The sequence below is a fragment of the Rhinolophus hipposideros genome (assembly GCF_964194185.1).
Source record: "Rhinolophus hipposideros genome assembly, chromosome: 10".
NCBI lineage: Eukaryota > Metazoa > Chordata > Mammalia > Chiroptera > Rhinolophidae > Rhinolophus > Rhinolophus hipposideros.
In genome coordinates this window covers 46,686,716-46,709,976 of record NC_138056.1, presented here as the reverse complement: position 1 = coordinate 46,709,976, position 23,261 = coordinate 46,686,716, and the positions used below count along the sequence as shown (strand labels likewise).

Genomic DNA, 23,261 nt, shown 5'->3' with positions numbered 1-23,261 from the left:
GGAGACACAGAGCATGTTCCTGGGGCACCAGCAATTAAGCTGCAGTATGAGAGACCAAGTAAGATTTAAGAAATAACTTCTCAAGAGCAGTGCGGAGGAGGTCCTGCCTCGATCTGGGAGCCCAAGAGATGGCAGCTGTGCCAGGCCAGGGTTGGCTCTTGACCGCAGGGTCTGAGACGGCTTCCACTGAAGAACAAATAGCTCTGGTCAATGGCCGTAACAGATGCCTCCTGGGTACCTATGTCCCAGCCTGGCACTGCAGAGTCCAGACTGACCTGGTGACAGGTGTGCAGGATTAACTAAGAGGTTTGTGACGGGGCTCCGACTCACTCCTTACAATAACCCTTATGTTGGTCACTTTCTTTACAGAGCAAGAAACTGAGGCCAAAAAAAAAAGAAAGGGAGGCCCTTCTCTGGGCCATAACCTTTACACATCTCAGCTCATGTCATGTTTTTTACAGTGTTAATAAGTAGAACAAATTTCCCCTCATTTGAAGATGCAGTCAAATACATTGACTTGGCCTGGGTCACTTAGTGACAGAGATGGTCATCCCTCCCCAGGCCCCCAGATGTGACTCCCAGGAAAGACACAAGAAGGGGAACCCAGAGGACTAAGGTAGCCTCTTGGAGGAGGTGGGCCTCTGCCTGGACCCTGAATGATAAGCAGGCTGAGCAGATCTGGAGGGCATTGGGGGTGGGGTGGCGTGGGTAAAGGCCTGGAGGTAAGAATGAGTCATTCACCCATGTGAGAAGAGCAGGAAGTATAAATTTAAGGAATGGTGTTGAGAGGGTCAAAACTGGAAAACCAAGCCAGGGCTAAGTTATAGAGGATCTGCCATGTCGGGTTGAGGGGTTTAGATGTATTGTGATGGTGGTAGGGAGTCACTGAAGGTTTTTGAGCAGGGGGAGAAGCATGTCTAGAGCTGGGCCTCAGAAAGAGAGGTGGAGAAATCCTGGCATGGAGGGCCTTCCCCTGGGCTGGTGGCACAGCTTGTGTGCCAGGTGCCTGGACTCTGGCCAGGACTGGGTTTAGTGATTCAACATTGAGGAAATCACTCCCCAAGGAGAAAGGACTCAGATGAATCAGCCCATTGAGGTGAGGAGGCTGAGAGGCTGGGGGCTCACTGAGTCACCCTCCAAAGGGGGTAAGCAGAGCTGCAGGGACAGGGGCCAGCAGTGCAGTGGGAAGGGTTCAGGTCAGACCCCAGAAATGGCGGTCAGGACTCTGGCTGCCTTCCAGCGTTGATTCTTCCGGCAGTCTTGTGAAAGAGATGGGAAAACTGAGGCCCAGAAACCATGGCAGGGACCTGACCAAGGTCATACAGCAAGTCGTTGGCAAACGCCATGCTCACCCTCTAGTCCAGACGCGTCCCACCGCTGCAGCCCATCTCCTGCCAAGCGGAGGCTAGGAACCCGCTGGGTCCAGGCAGGGAGCTGACCCAGGTGACCCCTCCCTACTCACCGCCCGCCCCGCCCCGCCCCGCCAGACAGACGGCAAATAGGGCCGGGATGCGCCGCCGCAATGGGACAGCAGGGGGCGCAGGAGCGTCACGGCTGCCGTAGATGCTCGAGCGCAGAGGACTGCGCTCTGCGGGGAACTGCGCTTCGGACGCGGGGGTCCTCCCGCGGAACTATGTGTGCATGTGTGGCCCTGGGGCCTGCACCGTCTCCGGCTTCCGAGGATGCCAACGCAGACCTGCCTGCCCAGTGCTGGGTTCCCAGGGCTCCTATCCCCCACTCAGAAGCGGTGCGCCTGTCCGTGTGTGCGCGCGTCTCCTTCACAGATTCGCTGCTGCTCCCGGGGCCTGTCAGTCTCGGAGCGACCTCTGCAATTCTCCCTGATTTCCCCGTTTCCCTGGAAAAGGACCAAGCCCAGGGCTCCTTGTATTGTGTCAGCGCCCCCTTACCCGCATTGTATCCCCGCACCCCCCGTTCCCTGCGCTGGTTTCGGCCTTGGGGTTCTGGCTTGGCTCCAGGACTTTCTAAGTGGTGGGGGGAGAGGCTGGGATCAGCTAGGAGAGGGGCTCTGAGTTGGCGACCCCCGCAAGGGGGAGAAAGGAATGGTCAAGGGGCAGGAGAAGGGCGCGAAGGCTGGGAGCCGCTGCCAGGCGGGGACCCTCATAGCGCACGAGCCAGGCGACGAGAGCAGAGATGTAAAGGAGGGGAGAGCTCGTAGGGGGGCGGCTGGGGGTCCGAAGACCCGCTCTGCCGAGAGGTGCTGTCCAGGGTTGCGCGGAAGTGGGCGGGGCGAGGGCGGGCGAGGGGCGGGGCGTGGGCGGTCCAGGGCGGGGCCGGGGCGGGCAGTCGCGCGGACCCCGCGAAGCTGTCGCGGACGCGCTGACCGAGCGCAGCGGCCGGGCCGGCGGGCGGGCGGGCGGGCGGCTGCGAGTATGGTCCTGGTGCTGCACCACATCCTCATCGCTGTTGTCCAATTCCTCAGGCGGGGCCCGCAGGTCTTCCTCAAGCCGGACGAGCCGCCGCCGCCGCCGCCATGCGCCGACAGCCTGCAGGTAGGGGGCTCCGGTGCGGGGCGCGAGGAGCGGGTGTCTGGCAGAGCTGGGCCGGCGCCTCCGCAGAGCGTGCAGTCGCGGGCTCCATGGTCCACCTGTCCCCGGGACCCCTCCCCTAGTTCCGAATCCCACCCCCGTGCCTACTGCAGCCCATCCCTGGAGCCCTGGAAGCACACGCTCACGGTCCAAACCTCTCCCTAGACTCTGACCCCGGACTCCACCCCGAGCACTGAACTCTCGATTCACAATGGGACCCCAGTCCACACCAAGAGCTCTCTTCAAGTCTGGAACCCCCGGCCTCCCAGATTAGGGAGGGCCCCTGCCCAAACCTCTGAATTGCCACTATGTATATATAATCAGACTCCAGGCACATCTAGAATACACCTGAGCCCCCAACTCTCAGCCAGGACCCCATCTCAGAGCTGGGGCTTTATCCCCAAGACCCTAAACCTCTACTCCGCAGATTCCCACTCAAACATCTGGACTGGACTTCAGTCCTCACCTGGGACCCGACCCCCGGGTCCAAACGCTTTCTCTCTCTGCAGGATCACCCTCCTATCCGCCCTGCTTTCCCTCCTTTCTTCCCGTGTAGAAGGTCCCTTAGTTTTTTCCAGCTCATCTCACCCTCTCCTCTTGTTTCTCTCTGGGTGTGCTGGTCCCACTTTATTCTCTGGTTTCTCCTCCGGCTTCTCAGAGTCTTGCTGGGTGTCCTCTCTCTCTGCTTTTGTATTTCTGTCTTGTTTGGTCTCTTTTGCCCATATGCCCAGCTCTCTTGGTCTGCCCATCACGCCCCCCCTCACCACCACCACAGTTTCTCTAGGTCTCTATCTTTGTTCTAGCGTCTCTCCCTGTGGTCATCCCTTCTCCTTATACCTACCTCTGATTTGGGGTGAGGGGGGAGGGGACAGGCTCAGAGTGCCAGTATCCCTAGGGCCTGCACCCCTCCCATGTGGTCAGGCGTGGCACGGTGTGGGCACTGGTGGAAGGGACTAAACATGGAATGCGCAGCCCGTGGGTGGTGCTCAGGGATCTAAGTGGGTGGGGGTGATGCAGTGGGGGCACTGGGGTTCCTAACTTATAAACCCTCTCATTCCTGCTGTCCTGGTCTTGACTGGGGGCAGTTGGGGGTGTGGGTTGGGGGAGGGGAGGAGCAGAGTGCACTGCCAGGCGCCTGTGGTGTGAGGGGTCCAGGACTGGGTGAGTCTGGACTATGTGTTTGTGTTGCACAGCTGGGTTGCATGTGTTGGGTATGCCTTGTGTGTGATCATGTGTGTGTGTCATGTAGCATTGTGTGTCATCGTGAGTGGGATTACTTGGGGGGATTCTCAGGGGCTTATGGTGAGTGTGAGGAGTGTGAGTGTGTAGCACTGTCTGTGGCGAGGGAGGCTGTGTTGTGTGTAGTGCCAGCTGTATGTATGACTGTTGTGTGTGTAGGGAACTTCTGTGTGTGTGATTGTGTCATCGTGGGGTGGAGTTACTGTAGGGGCAGCTTGCATCCGGGAGTGCTTGTGTGGTTTTGTATGTTAGTTGTGTGTAGCCACGAATAGCCACTGTAGGGACCTGAATAAAGGTTTCATTTGGTGTCTTGGCAGAGGGGTGTTGGGGTGGGGGGAACTGTGTGTGCCTGAGTGTGTCTGCAGCCTGGGTGATGGCTTAGAGTCACTGGGCTTGCTTGGGAAATAGATTAGGACCCGTGTGTTGGTGTTTAAGGGTCATGTGTCTGTATGGGGGCTGTTTGAACAACTCTGGATGGGAAAGAGTGCAGCAGCCAGGGCCAAGGGGTCCAAGGCAAGGAGTGGTTGACTGTGTGTGTGTGTGTGTGTGCCCGTGTGCGCATGGGAGGGAAGCAGTGAGCAAACAGGATTGTCTATGCTGAGGGGTTGTGTCCACAAACGTGTGTCGCGTTAGGCGTGCACATTATCTATGCAGGGTGTGTCTCTATGTCTGGGTGGTGTGTGTGTTGAATGTAATTGGATGTGTGTATCTGTTCTTGGGGAGGTGAATCTGGGGTGTGTGAGGTGTGTGATGGAAGGTTGAGTGTGAGTGTGATGTGAAGTGTGGGTATGTGAGCTGTGTGGCTTTTTGGTGTGATGTGGGGATTATGTGATCTTTTCTCCTGGTGAGCTGTTTATGTGTGTGGTGAGGAGTGTGTGCGGGGCTTCCAGGAAGATAAGGGTTGTGTGTGTGTTGGGGGGGTGTTGAGAGCTGTGGAATTTACTGTGGGGGGTAAGGGAGTGTGTGCATAAGGTGTGTGGGGTGAGGAATGAGGTATGTAATGTTTGGGGTGTGTGACATCCACCAGGTGTCCCATAAATGTTTGTAGAGTGACGTGTGTGTGCAGGGAGGGCTTGGCTGCCGTCCTGTCCTCACTTCCCTCCCTATTAGGTCCCCAGAGATGCCCAGTGACGTTCTCGAATGGCTCCCCCAGGCTAGGCTGCGTCTACCCTTTGCCCTTCATCCCCCTTGCTTTGACCAAGGCCTTTGTCTTGGGTTTCCGGCTGAGCAGGCCCTGGACAAGCAGGCGTTGGGCGATGTCGCAGTCCGGGAACCTTTGTTCTTTTCCTCTTAGCCTGTCTCATGTTTTGGGCCGGGATTTGGAAGGGGGTGGAGAGAGGATGCACGTGTCACAGGGTCACTGTGTTTACTGCCACGTCATAGTACTCTACAAAGAGGAGGGGTGCGGGCACAGGCAGTGAGGCCTGGGTGGTACCCTCAGTGGCACTTCCTTGGTGCAAGAGCACCTTGGGCCAGGCTTGGCGTTGGGCGAGGTCGTAGGCCCCTGGGTGGCCACATCTGGAGTGCTGAGCAGCAAAGTACCCCCTTCTGCTTGCTGACCTGTCTTCTTCCCTTCTCTGTGTGGCCCCCAGGGAGAGTCCCCAGGCTGGGAGACAACCAGGAAGACCTCAGTCTATTTCCACTTTTGTTGACTTCACATCTGATGGGGGGAATAGTCCCTGGCCTCACAGAGAGCCTTATCTGAAAAGGGGAGCGTGATCACTCCTTTGGGGACCCTCTAGTCTGATGGGAGAGATCCAGTCAATAGGAGAATCCAGGTCATACCCTCCAGAGAAAGGAATGAGGAAACCTTAGTAGACAGTCTGCCAACAGGTATTAGGGAGCGTGAAAAGCGAGGACTCCTTTCGTTTGGAAAGTACAGAGACTATCAGAGTCAGTTAGGGGAAGGGGCCGGTGGGGGGGCCCCTTTAGAAGTTTCTCTGAAGTGAAAGGGCTTGAGCTGGGCCTTGAGGGGGTGTTTGGTGAACAGAAATGTGGCCTGGGGCTGAGGAAGATTCTGACCCAGCCGGAAACAGGGATATTGATTGCAGCTGATTCTTTCCAAGCAATACTGTCTGCCTTTGGCTGGCCATTTCTGGGCCTCCAGCCTTCTCAAGCCTTCACGTCCAAGCTCTTTGCCCATCCCATTGTCTTTGGCCAGAATCATCGTCATTGCCATCATCATCATCTTTTTTTTTTTTTTTAACTTTTAAAATTTATTTTAAGTGTGTTTTTCCAGGACCCATCAGCTCCAAGTCAAGTAGTTGTTTCAAGCTAGTTGTGGAGGGCGCAGCTCACAGTGGCCCATTTGGGGATCGAACCGGCAGCCTTGGTGTTAAGAGCACCACATTCTCACCAACTGAGCTAACGGGCCGCCCCCATCATCATCATCTTTTAGGCAGCTCTTTCCAAATTCAAAGCTCCTTAAACAAATGTGTCATTTAACAGATTAGCTCATTCATTTGTCTAAAAGCATTTATCAAGTACCTGTTATGTACCAGTCAGGCACAATTGTAAGTGCTAGGGTCAGAGCAGTGACAAAATCAGCCTCCTGGGGCTCCTACCTCCTGTGTGTGAGAAACCCCGTCTTCCTGGCTCAGCCACACTGTCAGCCCCCAGACCCTGGGCAGATGGCTCTCCCTTATGTGTTTCCCAGCCTGATGTGCACTTGGTTCTATAAGGCTTCTCTTAAGACACTGGATGGGGTCTGCCCATCCCAGGTGTCCTGAGCTGGACTTGCCATCATCCAGATGTTCATAGCAATGATCAGATGTCCGTAACCCCCTGTAGGGTTGGCAGCCCAATTGTCATCTAAGGAAACTGAGGCCCAGGCTAGCGTGGCGGGTCTTTAGGCAGCCTCCTCTTTTTAGACCCTCCTTTTACCAGCCTTACCAGAGACCAGGAGAGGTCAGGTGACGTGTCCAAGTTTCACAGCAAAGTGGCAGGGCTGGTCTCAGAATACAGCGCGCTTGGCCACCAGGCTGGGCTCTGGCCCCAGTACCATGCTGCTCCCTGGCTGGCCTCCGTGCTGCCTGTGGCGGGTAAATGATTATTAATGACCCCTCTGGCTAGGAGACAGGAAACGTTTCCCAGCCACAGCTGGGGACCTGCTCCCTGCCAGCCCCCGCCATCCATAGCCGCCCTGGCCATGGTGTCAGCTTGATGTTATATTTCCATTCGGCCGTGGCCTTCTTTGCGCCTCCTGCTGTCCACTTTCCCCCTCCCTTTTCTCTCCGGGGTGAAGGACAAGAAGGGACAGAGCTTTCTCTTCCACGTCTCTGTCTCTCTCCATTTTCTCCATCCTGATTCATCTCTACCTTCTTCCCTGCCCCAAACCAGCCAGAAGTACCCTCTCTTCAGGAAGCCTCTTTGAAGGCACTGCCAACCCCTGCAGTGGCCCTATTCTGGGCCCTGGCCATTGCGGACTCTGGCACCTTTCTGATCGTTTGCTTTAATGCCCCTTAAGTCTGGGCTGGGGACTTCCTGTGGCCTATCCTCTGTCGCTGTCTTAGAACTGACACATGGAGGATCCTCCTAAATACTTCCTCCAGAAAGCCCGCAGCCCAGACCAGGGATTCTCACTTCCTCTGAGCACCCCAGCCCTGCCTGTGTGCTGCCAAGCCCTCACAAGTAGACGTTAAGTGAGAATCTACTATGTGTGTAGCAGAGAGGGAAGGTAGAGATGACGTGTGCCTTAAAGTTCTGCCACACATGACCCCAAGTCTGAGTGACAATGTGTATGCCCCAGGGCGGGTAGAGAGACCTAGGTACCAGGACTGACGACGGGTAAGGGGTGGGGGCGGGGAGGGAGCACAGACAAAGATTGATGCTAGTAGATTGTGTGGTGAGGGCCATGCTGGAAAAAAACTCGGGAACCAGGGTGGGACAGAGCTGAGACCCCTAATTCAGCCCAGAGTGGGAGGGAGGGGCAAGTTGGGGAGCTTCCAGGAGGAAACATATCTAAACTGAGAACGAAGGGATGAGCCAGGAGAAGATTCTGGGCTGAGAGAAGGAGAGAAATGGTGAATGTGAAGGCTGGCTGGTGACAGACAGAGGAAGGAAAGTGTGGTTCTGCAGTTCCCTTGGAGCTGGATCCTGGACTGTCAGCGTGGCTGAGTCGGTGGGATTGGGGGGGGGGGCGGTGTAGGGGTGAAGCATCAAGACACGGGGCTGGTGAGGCTGGCAGGGGCCAAGCTGTGCAAGACTTATAAGCCATGTCAAGGAATTGGGACTTTTTCCTGAGGGAACTGGGCCCTGGGCAAAGTGTTGAAAGCAGGGCTGGGACGGCTCAGACCTGTGTATTAGGGACCCCACTGGGCCCAGGGGTAGAGAGCACATAGGAGGGGAGGGGGGGAGGGAGGCTGGGCTGCCTGTGTGGAGACTGGTGCAGTGTGGTCCAGACCAGGAGTGACGAGGCTGACAGGGAAATGTCAAGGATGGAGGGGAAGGGACAGAGGGGTGAGGGGTAGAGGAGGGAGTCCGTCATCTATAGAGGTGAAGGGAGAAAGAGAACGGCGCCCCAGTGTCAGAGAGGGCACGAGAGGGAAGACAGGGTTTGAGGGCAGATGCCTGGGCCCGTGTCAGGCCCACTAAAGACCAGCCGGTCTCAAGGAAGGCCTCTTAGGTCGGGAGCTTTAAGGCTAAGTGGAGACCAGGAGCCCTGGCCCGTGCTCGGGGCTGCTGCGTCATCCTCTGTAGCACGCAGACCTAGATCTGCCCTGGGAAGAGTGTTCAGAATTCGAAAATTAAAACAATCTGTGAAATGTAATATTTAATAAAATTCAAATCCAAAACTGTATGAGTGCATTCCAAAACTAGTTAAAATGTAAATTTATGAAAATGCTAAACATACGTGATGGTTCTAAGATCACTTGTAAGCCTCCACCACTTCCCTCCACTTTGGATCAAGCCCTAGAAAGCTGCTGCCTCCAAGGCTGGACCCCTAGGGCTCCAGGACCTTTGGTCTTGTGTTTAGGGCACTTCCCATGGGGAGCCTGTCCCCTGGCTGATGGCTTCAGGTGGCAGGTAGTTTACTTTTTCTGTCCCCCATCCTGAGACAGTTGGTCCCTCGAGCTCCTCCCGTCTATGGTTGCCATTTAGTTGGGGGCCCTCGGTACAGAGGTAGGGGAGGGGGAACGGTGAGGAAGTGGCAGGAGCTGAAGGTAACTTTCAGGCAAGTTGCGCAGTTTCCAGAACACCAGAATGTTAAGGTCCCATCTTGCAATCTTGGGGCTGGGCCCTGCTTAGCTCTCACTCTCACGATCTTACATAGGCCATTTTCTGGGCTGCATCTTCTCACCTGTAACGGGAGGAAGTTGGGGTCACTATCTCCAGGGGGCTGTATGAGCTCGAAGGACAGGTGACTGAGAATCCGGCATGGTCGGTGCAGGGGGTTCTAGCCGTCCTCAGCTCTCAGCTTCCAGCCAGGGCTGTGTGGTGGTGTGGTGGTGTGATTCTGACATTCTGTGACTTTAAGATGCGGAGGCTCCGGGAGCCAAGGACGCAGACATTCTGTGAATCCAGGATTCTAGGATTGGATGATGTGATGATTCAATGATTCTAAATGGGGCGGCTGAGAAGAGCTGCAACCACCTGCCTTGTTAACATTGATGTTCTGTTATTAAAACAGAACAAGAAGCAATGGAGACAGATAGCTTGGGGTAGTGGGAGGCCCCCACCCCCAGTGAGGGACAGAAGGAGGGGCTGGGCTGGCATTCAGGGTTATGGAGACCCTCTCAACCTGGCTCCCCCGGGCTTTGTCTCCTGCCACAACAGAATTGGTGTGTATGTATGTGTGAGACCTGCTACTCCGTAAGTTTGCAGGGTAAGGGGTCATTTCCTTTGTTCCCTTATTTCCATTCCTCAACCATTTCAGAATCACGGCAGAAAGAAGAGTGCCCTTGCCTCCCAGCCCCTAAAGTCTCTGGGCAGAAATGTCGACAGTGGAGGAAGGAGAGGCCTGCTCACCCCCATCCCCTCCCAGGCAGCCCCAGCCTGAGGGGGAAAACAGGACATAAGCACTTCCTGGACACAGACATGGAAACGTACAAACCCCTGCCTGTGAGGGCCCCAAGTCCAAGGGCCTCTGACTAGGGCAGAGGCCAGGGCGGCCAGAAGGGTAGTGTGGGCATTGGCTGGTGACCATCAGCACCCCTTGAGTGCAGGCCGAGGAGGGAGGACCCTGCTCGTGCCCTGGGGATGGCTGTGAGAAAGGCTTAAGGAAATGGGGTCCCAGGCCAGGATGCCTGGAGAGCTGATGACTGGTAGGTACTCCCTGGTGGCAGCCCAGCCTGGCACAAAGCCAGCCCATCTGTCCAATGGCTTGCTGCCTCTTAAATTGTGCCTCGGCACCCACGCCAGAGTTGGGGAAGGAACATCCAGGCAGGAGAGAAGGATCTCAGCCCTCTAGAGAGCCGGTCCCGGCTGGGTCCCTCAGAAGCCCGGTACCACTGCAGGAGCCCCAGCCAGGTGACGGAGGCTCGGAGTGGACGCAGGTCACACAGCACGGCAGGACCTGAAACCTGCCTTCCTGATTCCTGGTCCTGGGTGTTCCCCATTGCCTGCAGTTCTCCTCTTTCCCCTGGAACACCTTCGGAGCAGGAGCGGGGGAGAGGAGAGGAAGGTCAGGGGGTGGCAGAGCCCTTGTCTATCACTCCTCCATCTTTCTCCTCCCACAGGCCAGAAGGCAGATGGGGTGGCAACAGCTGCTGCCTGTCACCCACAAGGCTTCATTGTCTACCAACTTCTGTCTTGGCCCTGAGGGTAGGGCCCCCAGCAGGGAGTTGTGCCCCAGCTGCCCAACCCACAGTGGGCCTCCTCTCTTTTCAATGCATCACTCTCTTCTTCCTGCTGCCCCATCCTTTACTCTCATCGCTGCTTCCCCTGGACTCTCGCCCCACCCTTGTAAAGCCTCTGTCTCTGTCTTTTTGTGTCAGTCTCTCTCAAAAGATTGTTAGACTTGGAAGGGCCCTAGATCATCAAGTCCAACCCTTTCATTCTTCCGGTGAGGAAGGTAGCTCAGCAAGGGGTAGGTCTCCGGAGGGGAAGTTGCGCAGTAGGTGTGGCAGGACCCAGGTCACGGAAGCACACTGCCCTTGGTGGCCTGAGTCTTGGGTTTGAGGACAGACCAACCTGACAGGCTTCTCTCCTCAGCCCTGAGCTGTTCTCTCTTCCTCTTCTTTGCCTAGACTACTGTCTTCTCTGTCACTGTGCCTGCTGCCTAGCTGACCCCCACCTTGGGCATACCCTGCCCTTGGGACTCCATGACTGGAATGTGTACCCATGCACACATGGACACATGCAAGTACATACATGAGTACATACAAGTCCCAGGTGAAAACCGATATCTCATAGTTAGGAGGCTGCCCTGGAACCTGTGTTCTTTTCCTTTAAGGTACCACACACCTTTCCCAGGAAGTCCCCCAGAATCTCCCTGTAGACTGTCTCCATCCCACTAGCTCTTTTGTCACAACTGAGTTTTATGAGTTCCCTCTTTGTGACTTCAAGGGCCTTCAGTGTTCCCTCCTTCTGTCTCCAGGAGGGGCTCAGCTTCCTGTGGCTGGGTGGGGAGGGCCCTGAGGTCCCCAGAGGACAGTGGGACAATGGGGAGGCGGTGACAGATGAGACATTGCGTCTTCCCCAAAGCAGGCTCCACCCTACCCTGACCTTCTGGCTGGTGGCTGGGACACAATCCTGGCCTCTGGGCCCTTTGGGACTAGGATCCTGGTCTGCCCCACACCTTGGACCTCTCGGTGCCGAGGGCAGGGAATCAGAAATCCTGATCTCACAGCAGCAGTTCTCTCATTGGAGGCTGTGGAGCCAGGTCCCCCGGGCGCCAGCAGCATATTACCATGGTGGTGTAGGTACCCCGGGCTCTGGGAGGGGTGAGCTGGCCAGCTCTGACTGGGGGTAGGCAGGAGGATGGGCTTATGGAGGAGCTGTGAATGCCTAGCTGAGGTACCCCTCCACCTGTCCACCTTTCCCTGTGTTTAAAGTCGGACACACAGAACCACAGGGCACGGAGTAGTTGGGGAATCAAGTGAAACTAGCTACCCCTCTTAGGGAAGGGGCGGGGCTGTCCTGGGAAGCACAGTGGGTGGGTCATCAGAGGCCAGTGTGGAAAAGGAGGCTCAGGCTTGTGGACAAAAGGGATGGGCCCTGGGGTCAGGCACTTATCTGGGCCCTCGTCATTTCCTCTGCCGGACACGGCTAGGCTAGCAGGGTCATTGCACAGAGGGAAGGAATGGGTCAGAGCCAGTGCACACCAGCCCTACAGTGGGCTCAGGCACATGGATGGACTTGTGCCCTGGGCTGCGGTTAGTCCCCCATGGAAGCTCAGCCATGTGGCCACCGTCACCCCGGGAGACGGCCACATAGAGACCATTGTCCTGCATACAGACCCAGTCATCCTGGGCGACGCTCGGACCCAGCTGCAAGCATGGCTGAGCAGGAAGACCCCACAGGACACAGAGGCATGTGGGACAACCAAACACCCTGCCACAGCCACACCACAAGCATCCACACACCAGGTGCAGCTGCTGTCACCCCTGTGGTGACCCAAGGAGAGCCATAGATTCCAGCAGGCATGGGCAGGCAGCCAGGGCCTGGGTAAGAAGAGGGGGCACCAGGCAGGGAACCCAGAACCACCTCCCATACCAGACTGTGCCCTCCCCCAAGCTCTCTGAGTACCTGAGGCTGTTTATTTCCTAGCAAGGATGGGTGTCTCATCCCCCCTCCCCTTCCCCATCCCCACCACATGCTTTCAAAGCTGCCAAATCAAATCAGCCCCTGCGCTCGCGCCAGGCTGGCATGGCGGCCAGCAGCTGACGGGAATGAAGCCAGGCTCAGAATATCCCTCCGCCTGTGCCTGTGCCATGCCTGGGTGCACTTATCGGGTGGGGGTGGGGGTGGGGGGTGCAGCCAGCCCTTGGGCAGTGCTTGGGGGAGGCTGGGGTTTCTGGACACCACCTGGGTGGTGGGGTCCCAGAGATCGAGTGAGCAGGTCCCTGGCGTATGCACTAGTGTTCGAGGAGCTATGGAAATGTTGCTGAGACGCAGGTTGGGGGCGTCCAATCGGAGCCCAGACAACTGAGCAGCAGGCTGGGGTTGGGGGCTCATACACATGATCGCATTCATTTAGGATTCATAGCAACCCCAGCTGAGAGTCTGGCCCACGACTATGTGAGCTTGATACTACAAATCCCATTTTATAGATGGGGAAACTGAGGCTTAGAGGAGGGCAGTGAAGTTCCCTGGAGAGAAGCAGAAGCTCCCTGGGAAAGGGTAAAAATGTGGTAGATTCTACTTCTGAGGAGCCCCAGGCTGAAAGGAACAGCTTGGCTCTGTTCTCAGAGTCGAGGGGCAGAGAAAATGCCAGAGCTAGGGGTGCCCAAGGAAGCAGGAAACATGAAGGGAGTGTGGGGAAGGAGCAGGTACAATCAGGCAAGACTCCATGGCGCAGGCCTCCTGTGGAGCACTAGGGACTGGGAGTGGGGCAGGCTGGGGAGAAGGGGAGAAGGACGGGTAGGCCTGAGCCCCTGGACTTCTTGTCTCTGCAGCCAGCCAGGACCTCCTTGCACAGGAGCCAGTGCCCCCAAGAAGTAGAGACGTCCGACTGGAGGTGAGAGCTCAGAAGGCGGAGGAGTGGGTGGGATTGGGGTACGGGGGCACAGGCTGGGGGTCAGTCTGAGCATTGCCTCCAACCCAGGGAGTACCGGGACGCTGGAGCCGAATCCCAGCCCTACCCCCTTCAGCCTAGGGTCACCCCATACCAAGACTACCTCCCGCACCCTGCTCTCTCCGGGGTTCCTTCCCACAGAGGATTGACCTCCTTCCATGTTATCCGGGAGTCATTGCAGACTCCTTTCTCTTCCTCCCCACCCTCATCCAACGATTCTCCATTGATTCTCTACCCGAATTATTTCTTGAATTCCTCTCCTCCTCTTCATCGTCGCTGCCTGCCCTTGTCTGGGACTCGTCATCCTACTCCTGGACGGCTCACTGCTGTCTGCTTTTAGTTGCCCCCATCTTCTATGTGGCTGCCAGAAGGCTCTTTCTAACACACAAACCTGAGCTTGTCACTGTTTTGCTAAAAACTTTTCCATGTTACCCAACCGCCTGCTCCCTCTGCAGCCCCAGTCAGACTGCAGCCCCCCTTCATCCATTCTTGCCTCCCCAGAACCACTCCTGCTGGCCTCTTCCTGCCTCAGCTTCCCAAATCCTTCTGGACTCAGCTCTAGCCTCCCCTCCTCCAGAAAGCCTTCCGTGCCCCTCGCACTCCCTCCTCTGAGCTCTCCTGCCCTGGCTGTCAGACACTGGGGGGGCATTCTGCTGTCTGTGCCATTGGCGCCCTGTTTGCTCCATTATGTGACTCTGTATATCTTTCCCTCTGAATTGTGAGCAACTTGAGCCCAGAGAGTGTGATGGTTTTCATTTCTGAGTCTCAGTGCGTGCATTTCCTTTGAGATGAGGGGTGCCATCCCTAGCCCCTGCCAGCGCCTTTGGGTGCCTTGTAGGAATCTACAGTGTTCAGAGGGGACTTGAAATGGGGGGGGGTGGCACAGAAGAGAGGTGTGTGTAAAATGGACCAAGCAGCAAGACCGACATGAGCCCGCTCTTGTGCCCCCCGCCCCGGTTGAGAGGAAGGGAAAGGCTACTGCTGCTGTGTGAGCTGCTCCTCTGTGCCAGGGGCTTTAACACACTTCCCTGTTTAATCCTCGCAGCTGCCCTATGAGGCAGATGCTGTTCTTCTCCTTTCACATTTGGGGCAGCTGAGGCCTAGTGGGGTCACACAGTGAGTGAGTCAGGGGCAGGGCTGAGAGTGGAGACCAGATGTGGCTCATGCCCAACCCTCGCTCTCTCCCTGCCCTCCTGTAAGATGGGAAAGATGCCCACACAGGGCCTGGGGCATGGGGGGATGGGGGGCAGCATGGGCTCACAGCTGGGACGTGGGGCCAAGCCCTGAAAATGTCCCTACAGATGGGAGCTGGGGAAGGGACTGAGGAGGGGGTCCTGGAAAGTCATTATTAATTTATTTAGGGCCATGGCATTTCAAGGGCGGGGGAAGCTCCCCCAGAGCTAGGACAGATGGCGTTCCTGGGAGCCAGCAGTGTGTCAGCAGCCACTGCCACCTGCCAGGAAAGACTGTATTTGTCATCCTCCCAGGAAGCCGTGAGGGGAGAGGGCTTTGGAGCAGCTGAGACCCTCCTGGGCAACGGGAGCTGGGCCTCGAGGAAAGGAGCCAGGCTCAGGCTCCTTGTTTGTGCCTCTGTGCACGGGCCCTTTGCTAGGCCCTTGGCCCTGCTCTCTGCACGGTCAGGCTCGGCCCCTCCTGCCCAGCTCATCCTCATGTGGTGCATTCCTGCATCATCCCCGTTTGCTCCCTTTGCCTCTGTTCTCTTTCCACTTTTCCTTTGTCTGGGACCTGCCTCCCCCTTCCTCGGACTGAGGACCTTAGGCGATGAACCCCTCTGCCCTGCCCCCCACATACACCCACCCAGAAGATGGCAGATGTCTGCCTGGCCCTTTGGCAGAGCCAGTTCTATTTGTGGGTCTAGTTAGCACCCTATGCTGAGTGCCCAGGCCCACGTTCAGTCCTGCTGGGAGAGATGGGTTGCCACCCTCGGGGATTCCCCAACATAGAAAAGACAGCACTGGAGAGAGAAGGGACCCTGGGGTGTTGCTCCGACTATAGGCACAGCTGGAAGGAAAGAGGGATGGGGGGATGATGGGGAGCCCTTCTGTCAGGGTGGAGGCTGGGGAGACAAGATGGCCTCATCTAATGGACAGACTATGGGGTTGGATGGGCATGAGTTCGAGTCCCAGCTTCACTAATTCATAGGTGTGTGATCTTGGGCCAATCCCTTAACTGGCCTGAGCGTCAATTTCCTCACCTGTCAAGGGGATAAGAAGCTCCATCATTATTAGGCATAATCACACTCATTGGACATAATCACAGCAAAGCTGCTGGAAGATGTCACAAAGACAGTATGTGTGAGGGGCCTGGCTCAGGCCTGGCCCGCAGCAGGTCCTTGGAGGGAGTTGGCACCCTACCTGCTTCCCTCAAGGGTGAGCTCCTTGGAGCCAGGACTAGGCTGTGTGCCCTGTGAGACAGGGTGTACCACAGGGCTGGGCTGGGTTCATGGAACGTCTGTGAGCACAGCACGTTATCCTAGCACTGGCAGCACGACAGCCAGGGGAGCAGGGCTGCCAGGACCTACCCCACCTAACGGTGGTCTGTTTAGCACACCCTCTGGGATGGTTCCCTGGCCCCTGTGCCAGCCAGCCCACCTGGGGGAGGAGCTCTTCGGGGTCAGTCTGGAATCCGCGTTCGGGGCCAGTGTCATCACTCCCTCTGAATGCCAGGGCCGAAGCAGTTCACTCAGGGAACTGAGCACACTGGGTCCATGCCCTCTCTGTGCTGCCTCTCAAGGCCCAGACGGAGACTTAGGAGCCCTAGCTGGGTTGCAGGCTAGGAGAGAGGCGGACATAAACAAGGGCACAGGTATCCACAGTGGCATGCACAGCCTAGCAGCACTGGCTCCTCTGTTGCTGCGCATGGAACAAGTGAAGACCACACCCCTTGGCATGCCGTTGTCGGCCAGCTGGGCCCTCTCATGTCCACCGTTTGTCCCCAGACATGGCAGTGCTCACTCCCCAGGACACCAGCTCTTCCAGGCTTCCCTGCCTTTTCTCACACTGACCACTCTCTCTGGAGTGCCTTTCCCTTTTTTCTCCACTGACTCCCTTTTCAAGCCCCAGATTAGTTGTCACCTCCTCTGTGAAGTCCTCTCAGGTTGCTCCCTCTACCTCAGGTCAAATCAGTCTCCCCACTTTCCTGGGTACTCACAGCCCCCAAGCTTTTCTGAGCTTCCAGTCAGGTAATTTGTTACCACATGTGGTTAGTTATATATCCTTTCCCATGTTGTTGTAAACACCTGGGGCGTAGGAACCAAGATTGTTTCCTTTGTCTCTCCTGGGCCCACATGGGGCCTGGCATAAGCCTGGTGTATTAGATGCTCAATAAATACTTCTTGATTGAATGAGAATGATTGTGAGGGGGTTGGAGCAATTCCAAGAAGGGGGCAGTTGCTGGATTGGTGGCAATCTTAGAGACTTCCTGGAACTTTGGAGGACGGGGAGGGCCAAGGCCACTGACTGATGAGACCAGAGATCAGCTGGATAGTCAGAGAAGCTTCTGATAGTCACCTTCTGAGGGGACCACCTGAGGGCAACAAGGGCCAGCACAGGACTGGGAACAGCAGCTAGGGGAGCCTGGAACAAGACTCGGCCCCAGAGGCGGCTGCAGGAAGCTGGCTCCGTGTTGAGAACCTAGTTCCCAAAACCTGTCTGCCCCTGAGTCCTGAGCTGAGGAACACTTGGTCTCAGAGGCTGGGGTGAGGCTGAGGCCACCAATGGTGAGTAAGTGGACCCCACATGCTGTGATAATGATAGGCAGTGCCAGGAGCCAGGGTGGTCATTTAAGGTAGGATTTCCATGGGGCTTGGGAAAGACTTTGCAAGTGAAAAGAGCTGCTTGTGCAAGGACATGCAAGGTACGTGCTGTGGGTCTCTCTGGGAGAAGGGCCAACATGCCAGTGGAGCTCAAGTACCTGCAGGAAGCATTGGGGTGAGGCTGGAAGGGTTGCTTGCTGCAGGCAGGACTTTTCCGGCCCGTAGTTAAAATTCTTGAGTGCTCGTAACTGGCAGATGTGCCAGCCTCCTCCTGCATTGTACACGTCAGAAGCAAGTGGCCTCGATGATGCCCTCATGGCCCCGAGGGAGCTGCTGCCAACAACTTGGCCATAGCATCTGGCATCCATAAGGGCCCCGAGGCCGTGCCATCTGTCTGTGCCCACCTGTTGGGCTGCACAGGCCTGGAGTGTGCAGGGACTTGGAGCCAGGGAGGCGGTCTCAGCTGCCACCCCAGCCTGTCTCTCTTTCTCTCTGTTCCTCTGTCTGTCCACACCCCTGATTGACTGAGGACTAGGCAGAGATGGGCAGGTGCAGGTCTCGCCATCAGAGGCTGAATGGGGAGGCACCCAGTACCAGGGACGCAAAGCCAGAGAAGATAGGCACGGAGCCGGGGGAGGCTCGTGGGCCCGCCAAGGCCCAGCGAGGACCCGCCCCCTTGAGGGCTTGCAGTGGAGGCTGAGAGAGCAGCAAGGAATGGCTGGGCATGCAGAAAGCAGGTCTGCGGCAGTGCTGGGCATCTGGCAGCGCTGGGCTAGATGCCGTGGGCCAAGGACAAGATTCCTCCAGCGGGCCCCTCCCCCACCACCCTGCCTGGTCCTTGGCTGTAAACACAAAGAGAACAAGTTCCGTTTCCCGGGAAATATTTATCTCAGGCGGTGTGGGGAGCGTGTGCTGGCCTCTGCGTGTCCTTCCTGCGGGCTGGCCTGGGGCAGGAGGTGAGGGGGCTTGGCATCTGTTGGGGGCAATCTGTGGGGCCCCCGAAGGCAGAGCAGGAAGGGCGTGCCCTGAGGCTCCTGCTTGGAGCCAGAATCCGAATGCTTGTTTGGGGGAGCGGAGGGAGCTGACAGGAGAGAAACTGGGTTTTCTCCAAATCCCACAACATAACCTCCTCCTCTTTCACGTTCCTCTCTTCATCCTTGTTGGCCCTCCTCTCCTGGCTTCCTGCATCCATTGGCTCCTGTGTGGTGCCCTGACCTGTGATGCTTTTTCTTCCTCTTCCTCCTATTTCCTACTCTCAGCTGGCTTCTGACTCTCAAACCCCCTCACCCCGTCCTCCCACCCAACGTCTGTTCCCTTCCACTGGCCCCCAGGGACCTGCGTCTTGTCCCTGACTACAGGACAATGTCAGCTTCTTCCAGGCCACCCGAGGGGGTGCCATTGAGCACAGGCCTGGGCACCCTGGGAGGGGGGCAGGGCCCTGACGCCCTTTCAGTGGAGCCAGCACAAGCCCGGGGTGACTGAATGGGGGGAAATCCCACGGGTCCAGCCAGCATGAGTGGGGCAGCGGGGCCCAGGGTTCCTGCTGGCCGGCTCCCGGGCTTCGGGCTGTGTCTCCCAGGCAGGGCCAGGCCTGACGGGGACCCTGACAACAGGAAATCCTTGAAGGAACAAGCAGTGGCTGAGGACTTGAAGCACAACAACAGGAAACAACCTTGACATGGGGCAGCAGCTCTGGCGATTGTGCCCTGTGGGTGGGGGAGAGGGGAGCTTGTGGGCCCCAGGGTGATGCCGAGGTGCCACTGAGACACTGACTGTGGGGCAGGGGGTGTCCTGAGTGAGTGACATCATGTGACATCAAGGATGTGACCTCAATCATGGGCTACTGTGTGGAGAACGGCTGAGTCATTGAGTGCAACACTGGGTGTGACAGTGAGTGAAACCAAGTGTGTGACACCACTTGTTGGAGACTGTGTGAGACAGTGGCTGTACCGCGGAGTATGTGACATTGTGATGCTGGGTGAAACCAAGTGTGTGACACTGAGGGTGTGACACCATGAGGAGCAAATATGTCACTGTGGATAAACAACACTATGGGATAACACGTGTGGTCTCGAGTTTGTGACTCAAGTGTTCAACACTGAATTGTGAAACCAAGTGTGTGCCCCAAGCATAGGGGAGAGTGAGGCGGCTGTGCCATTGAGTGACATCAAAAGTTCATGAAAACCAGTGTGTGACGCTGTGTGACCCAGCGCTTGACATCGAATGTGAGATGTTACGTGTAATGGTTGTGACAACGTGACATGTAAGCACATGACACTGTGTGTGATGCTGTCATGGGAAGACCCTGATGGTTCAGTCAGGGAAGGGACATGGTTCAATTTATGACTTTGAAAGATGGCTCTGGCTGCGGAGTGTTTGTGGGGAATGAGTTGAAGGGGCTGAGAGGAGGCAGGCCGCCACGTTGGAGGCTCCGGCCGCTCAGGCAGGAGATGGTGGTACCTGGGCTAAGGCGACAGCAGAAGAGTTGCATGAACGCTTGGAGGTATTTGGGAGGGAGAAATGATAGGATTTCTGACGAGTGAGAGGGTGAGCGAGAGGGAAAACAAGGACGGTGCCCAGGTTTCTCACTTGAAGAACCAAGTGATGGATGGTGATGTTACCGAGATGGGTGAAGACTGCGGAAAGGTCAGGGTGGTGGGATGGGAGAGAGCAAGGAGGCAGAGGAGAAGAGACCTGTTTTGGACATAAGTTAAACGTGCAGGTGAAGATGTCCAGTGGGCAGCAGAGGTCATGCTGGGGAGATATTTGGGAGTTGGTAGGCATGGCTGGTTTCTTAAACCGTGGACCTGGCTAGGATGACGTAGGGAGAGAGCACAGGGAAAGACGAGGTGAGGTCTGAGCCCAGGCCCCGAGCCCTGTATACTCCATTATCTAGAGGCCGGGGAGGTGTGGAGGAGGAGCAAAAAGGCAGCCCAGAAGGTGGAGGAGACCAGGAGTGTGAAGCCCGAGTGGGAGGGGAGAGTTTAAGTGGGGGAGGGGTGTTGCTGCTGCACTGTGAGGCACAGCGGGGATGGGGAGATTTTGCTGGACTTGGCCACGTGCACAAGTCTGCCCGTCAACCATGTCAGCGACAGGGTGGAACCAGAAGCCAGATGGTCTGGGCAGGTGGTGAGAGGGAGGTGAAGACAAAGCACAGTCAGCCCTTTGGAGATGTTTGGCTATGAATGGCTGAGGAGAAGGGGCATGGTCGCTGGAAAGAAGTGTGAGGTCAAGGGAGAGTAAAACTGTTTTTAATTATGGAATATTTTAAACACACACAATGGTAGAAAGCATAATTCAATAAACTTGCCATATACCCCTCACTCAAATCTAACAGTTATCAAGATTTGGGTACATTTAGTTCATCCATCCCTCCTCCCCACCCCTTTTTTTTCTTCTTTTTTTCCCCCTATAGTACTTTATTTAAAAATTTTTAATTGTGGGACGACCGGTTAGCTCAGTTGGTTAAAGCGCAGTGCTCTTAACAAGGTTGCCGGTTCGATCCTCACATGGGCCTCTGTGAGCTGCGCCCTCCACAACTAGATTGAAACAACTCCTTGACTTGGAGCTGAGGGTCCTGGAAAAACACGCTTCAATAAATTTTTTTAAAAAGTTAAAATTTTTTTTTAATTGTGGTAAAGTATGCATAACATAAAATTTACCATCTTAACCATTTTTAAGTCAATAATTCAGTAGTGTTAAGTACGTCCACCGTGACGTGCAGTCAATCTCCAGAACTTTGTCATTTTGCAAACAAGTTACCCCCATTAAATAACTTTCCCTCCTCCACCCCCTGGCAATCACCATTCTATTTCGGTCTTTACGAATGTGATTACTCTAGGTATCTCCTGTAAGTGGAATCATACAGTATTGGTCCTTTTGTGACTGGCTTATTTCACTTAGCTTGATGTCCTCCAGGTTCATCCATGTTGTTGCCTGTGTCAGAATGTCCTTCCCTTTTGAGGCCGATCTTCATTGCATATCTATATACACATTTTGTTTATCCATTCATCCACTGATGGACGCTGGGGTTGCTCCCACCTTTTGATTCTTGTTTATAATGCTGCTGTGACCATGGGTGTACAAATCTCTCTTCAGGATTCTGTTTCAGTTCTTTTAAATATATACCCAGAAATGGAATTGCTGGGTCATATGGCAATTTATTTTTAATTTGTGAGAAACACCATGGTTTTCCACAACAGCTGTACCTGTTTACATTTCCATCAATAGTGCACCAGAGTTCCAATGTGTCCACATCCTTGGCAGCACTGGCTAATTTCTATTTTTTGTTTTTATAGTAACCATACTAATGTCTGTGAAGTGGTAACTAATTGTGGTTGTGATTTGCATTTCCCTAATGATTAGCGATGTTGAGCATCTTTTTCATGTGCTTGTTGGTCATGTGTATATATTCTTTGGAGAAATGTCTATTCAAGTCCTTTGCCCATTTTAAAATCAGGCTGTTTATTTTGTGCTTGAGTTGTAGAACGTTTTTTCATATATTCTGGATATTAACCCCTTTTCCCATATATGATTTGTAAATAGTTTCTCACATTCCATAGGTTGCTTTGCTGAAGTATTTTAAAATAAATTCTAGACATCATGTCATTTCACCAAAGGTGGATTTTATTAAGATCTCAAGGTCCTGGATGAGGCTAAAATGTGACGGTGCAACACAGAGCCAGCTTGGGACTGTGCATGATGCTGTGTGAGGCTGATTCAGTGGACATTGGGGACATGGTCTGCGACACGGAGAACAGGGCCCCCTGACCAGGGTGATAGTTTCACCGTATGTCTCCCTATGACACCAGTGATGTGTGACACTGTGGACACCATGAAATGACTATGTGTCACTGAGTATGTGGGACTTGCCATGGGAAGGCAACAGTGATTGCGTCCCTGGGTGTCATCCTGGGGTGATGACTGTGCCACAGCTTGGGACCCAGCGTGGGAGTGAGCGTGCTATGGGTGAGGGGGTGTGTGGTCCATGTTGGCTCAGCCTCAGCTGCTGACCGTCAGCGGGAGGACAGACGTCAGAGAGTGGAGGAGGACTGCCCGATGGGGACCAAAGTGGTTTCTGGGCCCCAGTATGTGCTGGCATGTGGCCTCCTCCTTCCTCTGACCTCGCCAGGAAGGTTTCTTGGAGGCGGGATGGGGGCACCCAACTGGGATGCTGTGGGCCCTAGTTAGGAGCAAAGGCGCTGGTGTCAGCCAGGCCTGTCTGGCTCTGCCATTTAGCAAATTGTTTTGTCTTTGAGCCTTAATTCCCTCAAGTAGAAAATGGGGCTGTTGGGAGGATTACATGAAACAGTGCTTTTAAATGAATGAAGTACCTGGCACTAAGCAAATGCTCAGTGGTCTCTTGGGGAGCACCGCTACTCATATCCGTCTGCCCAGACACCTCGTTGAGGGGAGCACTAGTGAGTGTGCAGAGAGGGTGTACTGAATGCTCTCGTGCTCCCCTGTGCCCACAGCCCTCCTCTCTCCCCTGCTGTCCTCTGCTCGGTGCTGTCAGTGCCTCACCCTCCAACTTGCTAAGCTCCTGCTGTCCTCACCCACTGTCAGTCCCCACCCAGGCTCCTGCAGCCTCATTCAATTAGGCCAATGCAATTTGCTCAAGAAAAAAACCCATAATTTGGTTAATCACACCAGTAGGGGATCTGGCCCGGTGGGGAGAGTGGGGATGGGTCCCAACAGCTGAGAGCACATCTGGAAGGGCCCGTCTCTCATGACCGCCCCACCCATTCCCTTGTGCTCCATGGAGGTGTCCACAGAGTCCAAAGCTTGGGTCTCCCCAACTCCAGCTACAGAGGTATTGAGAGTGAAGCTTGGACTGCCCGGGTTCACTTGTGTCCCTTGGATGGTCCCTGGCCTTTTCCATGTCCCAGTCTCCCTGTCTGACAATGGGAGCTGGGCTGGGGGAGTAGGGGGCTCTGAGCCTACAGCCATCCCAGGTCTGCTCAGGCCTGCACGGCTTCAGGCGGGCCTTCTCTCTTGGGCTCTGGGGAAGGAGGAGTGAAGGGAG

General features: G+C 55.6%; 1 protein-coding gene across 6 annotated transcripts in view; it reads left to right on the top strand.

Moving 5' to 3' along the window:
• PDE2A (phosphodiesterase 2A) overlaps positions 1-23,261 on the top strand; it is an 88,342-nt gene that overhangs the window by 24,179 nt on the left and 40,902 nt on the right. For 2 of the 6 annotated variants that reach the window (XM_081061766.1, XM_081061763.1), the window contains exons 2-3: positions 2,441-2,510; positions 13,343-13,404. In XM_081061766.1, the coding sequence (XP_080917892.1) occupies positions 2,492-2,510; positions 13,343-13,404 (81 nt within the window). In that variant the 5' untranslated portion in view covers positions 2,441-2,491. Of the gene's footprint in view, positions 1-1,618; positions 1,748-2,039; positions 2,216-2,440; positions 2,511-13,342; positions 13,405-23,261 lie in introns of those variants that run through there. The other 4 variants (XM_081061761.1, XM_081061765.1, XM_081061762.1 and 1 more) reach the window with 4 other exon arrangements.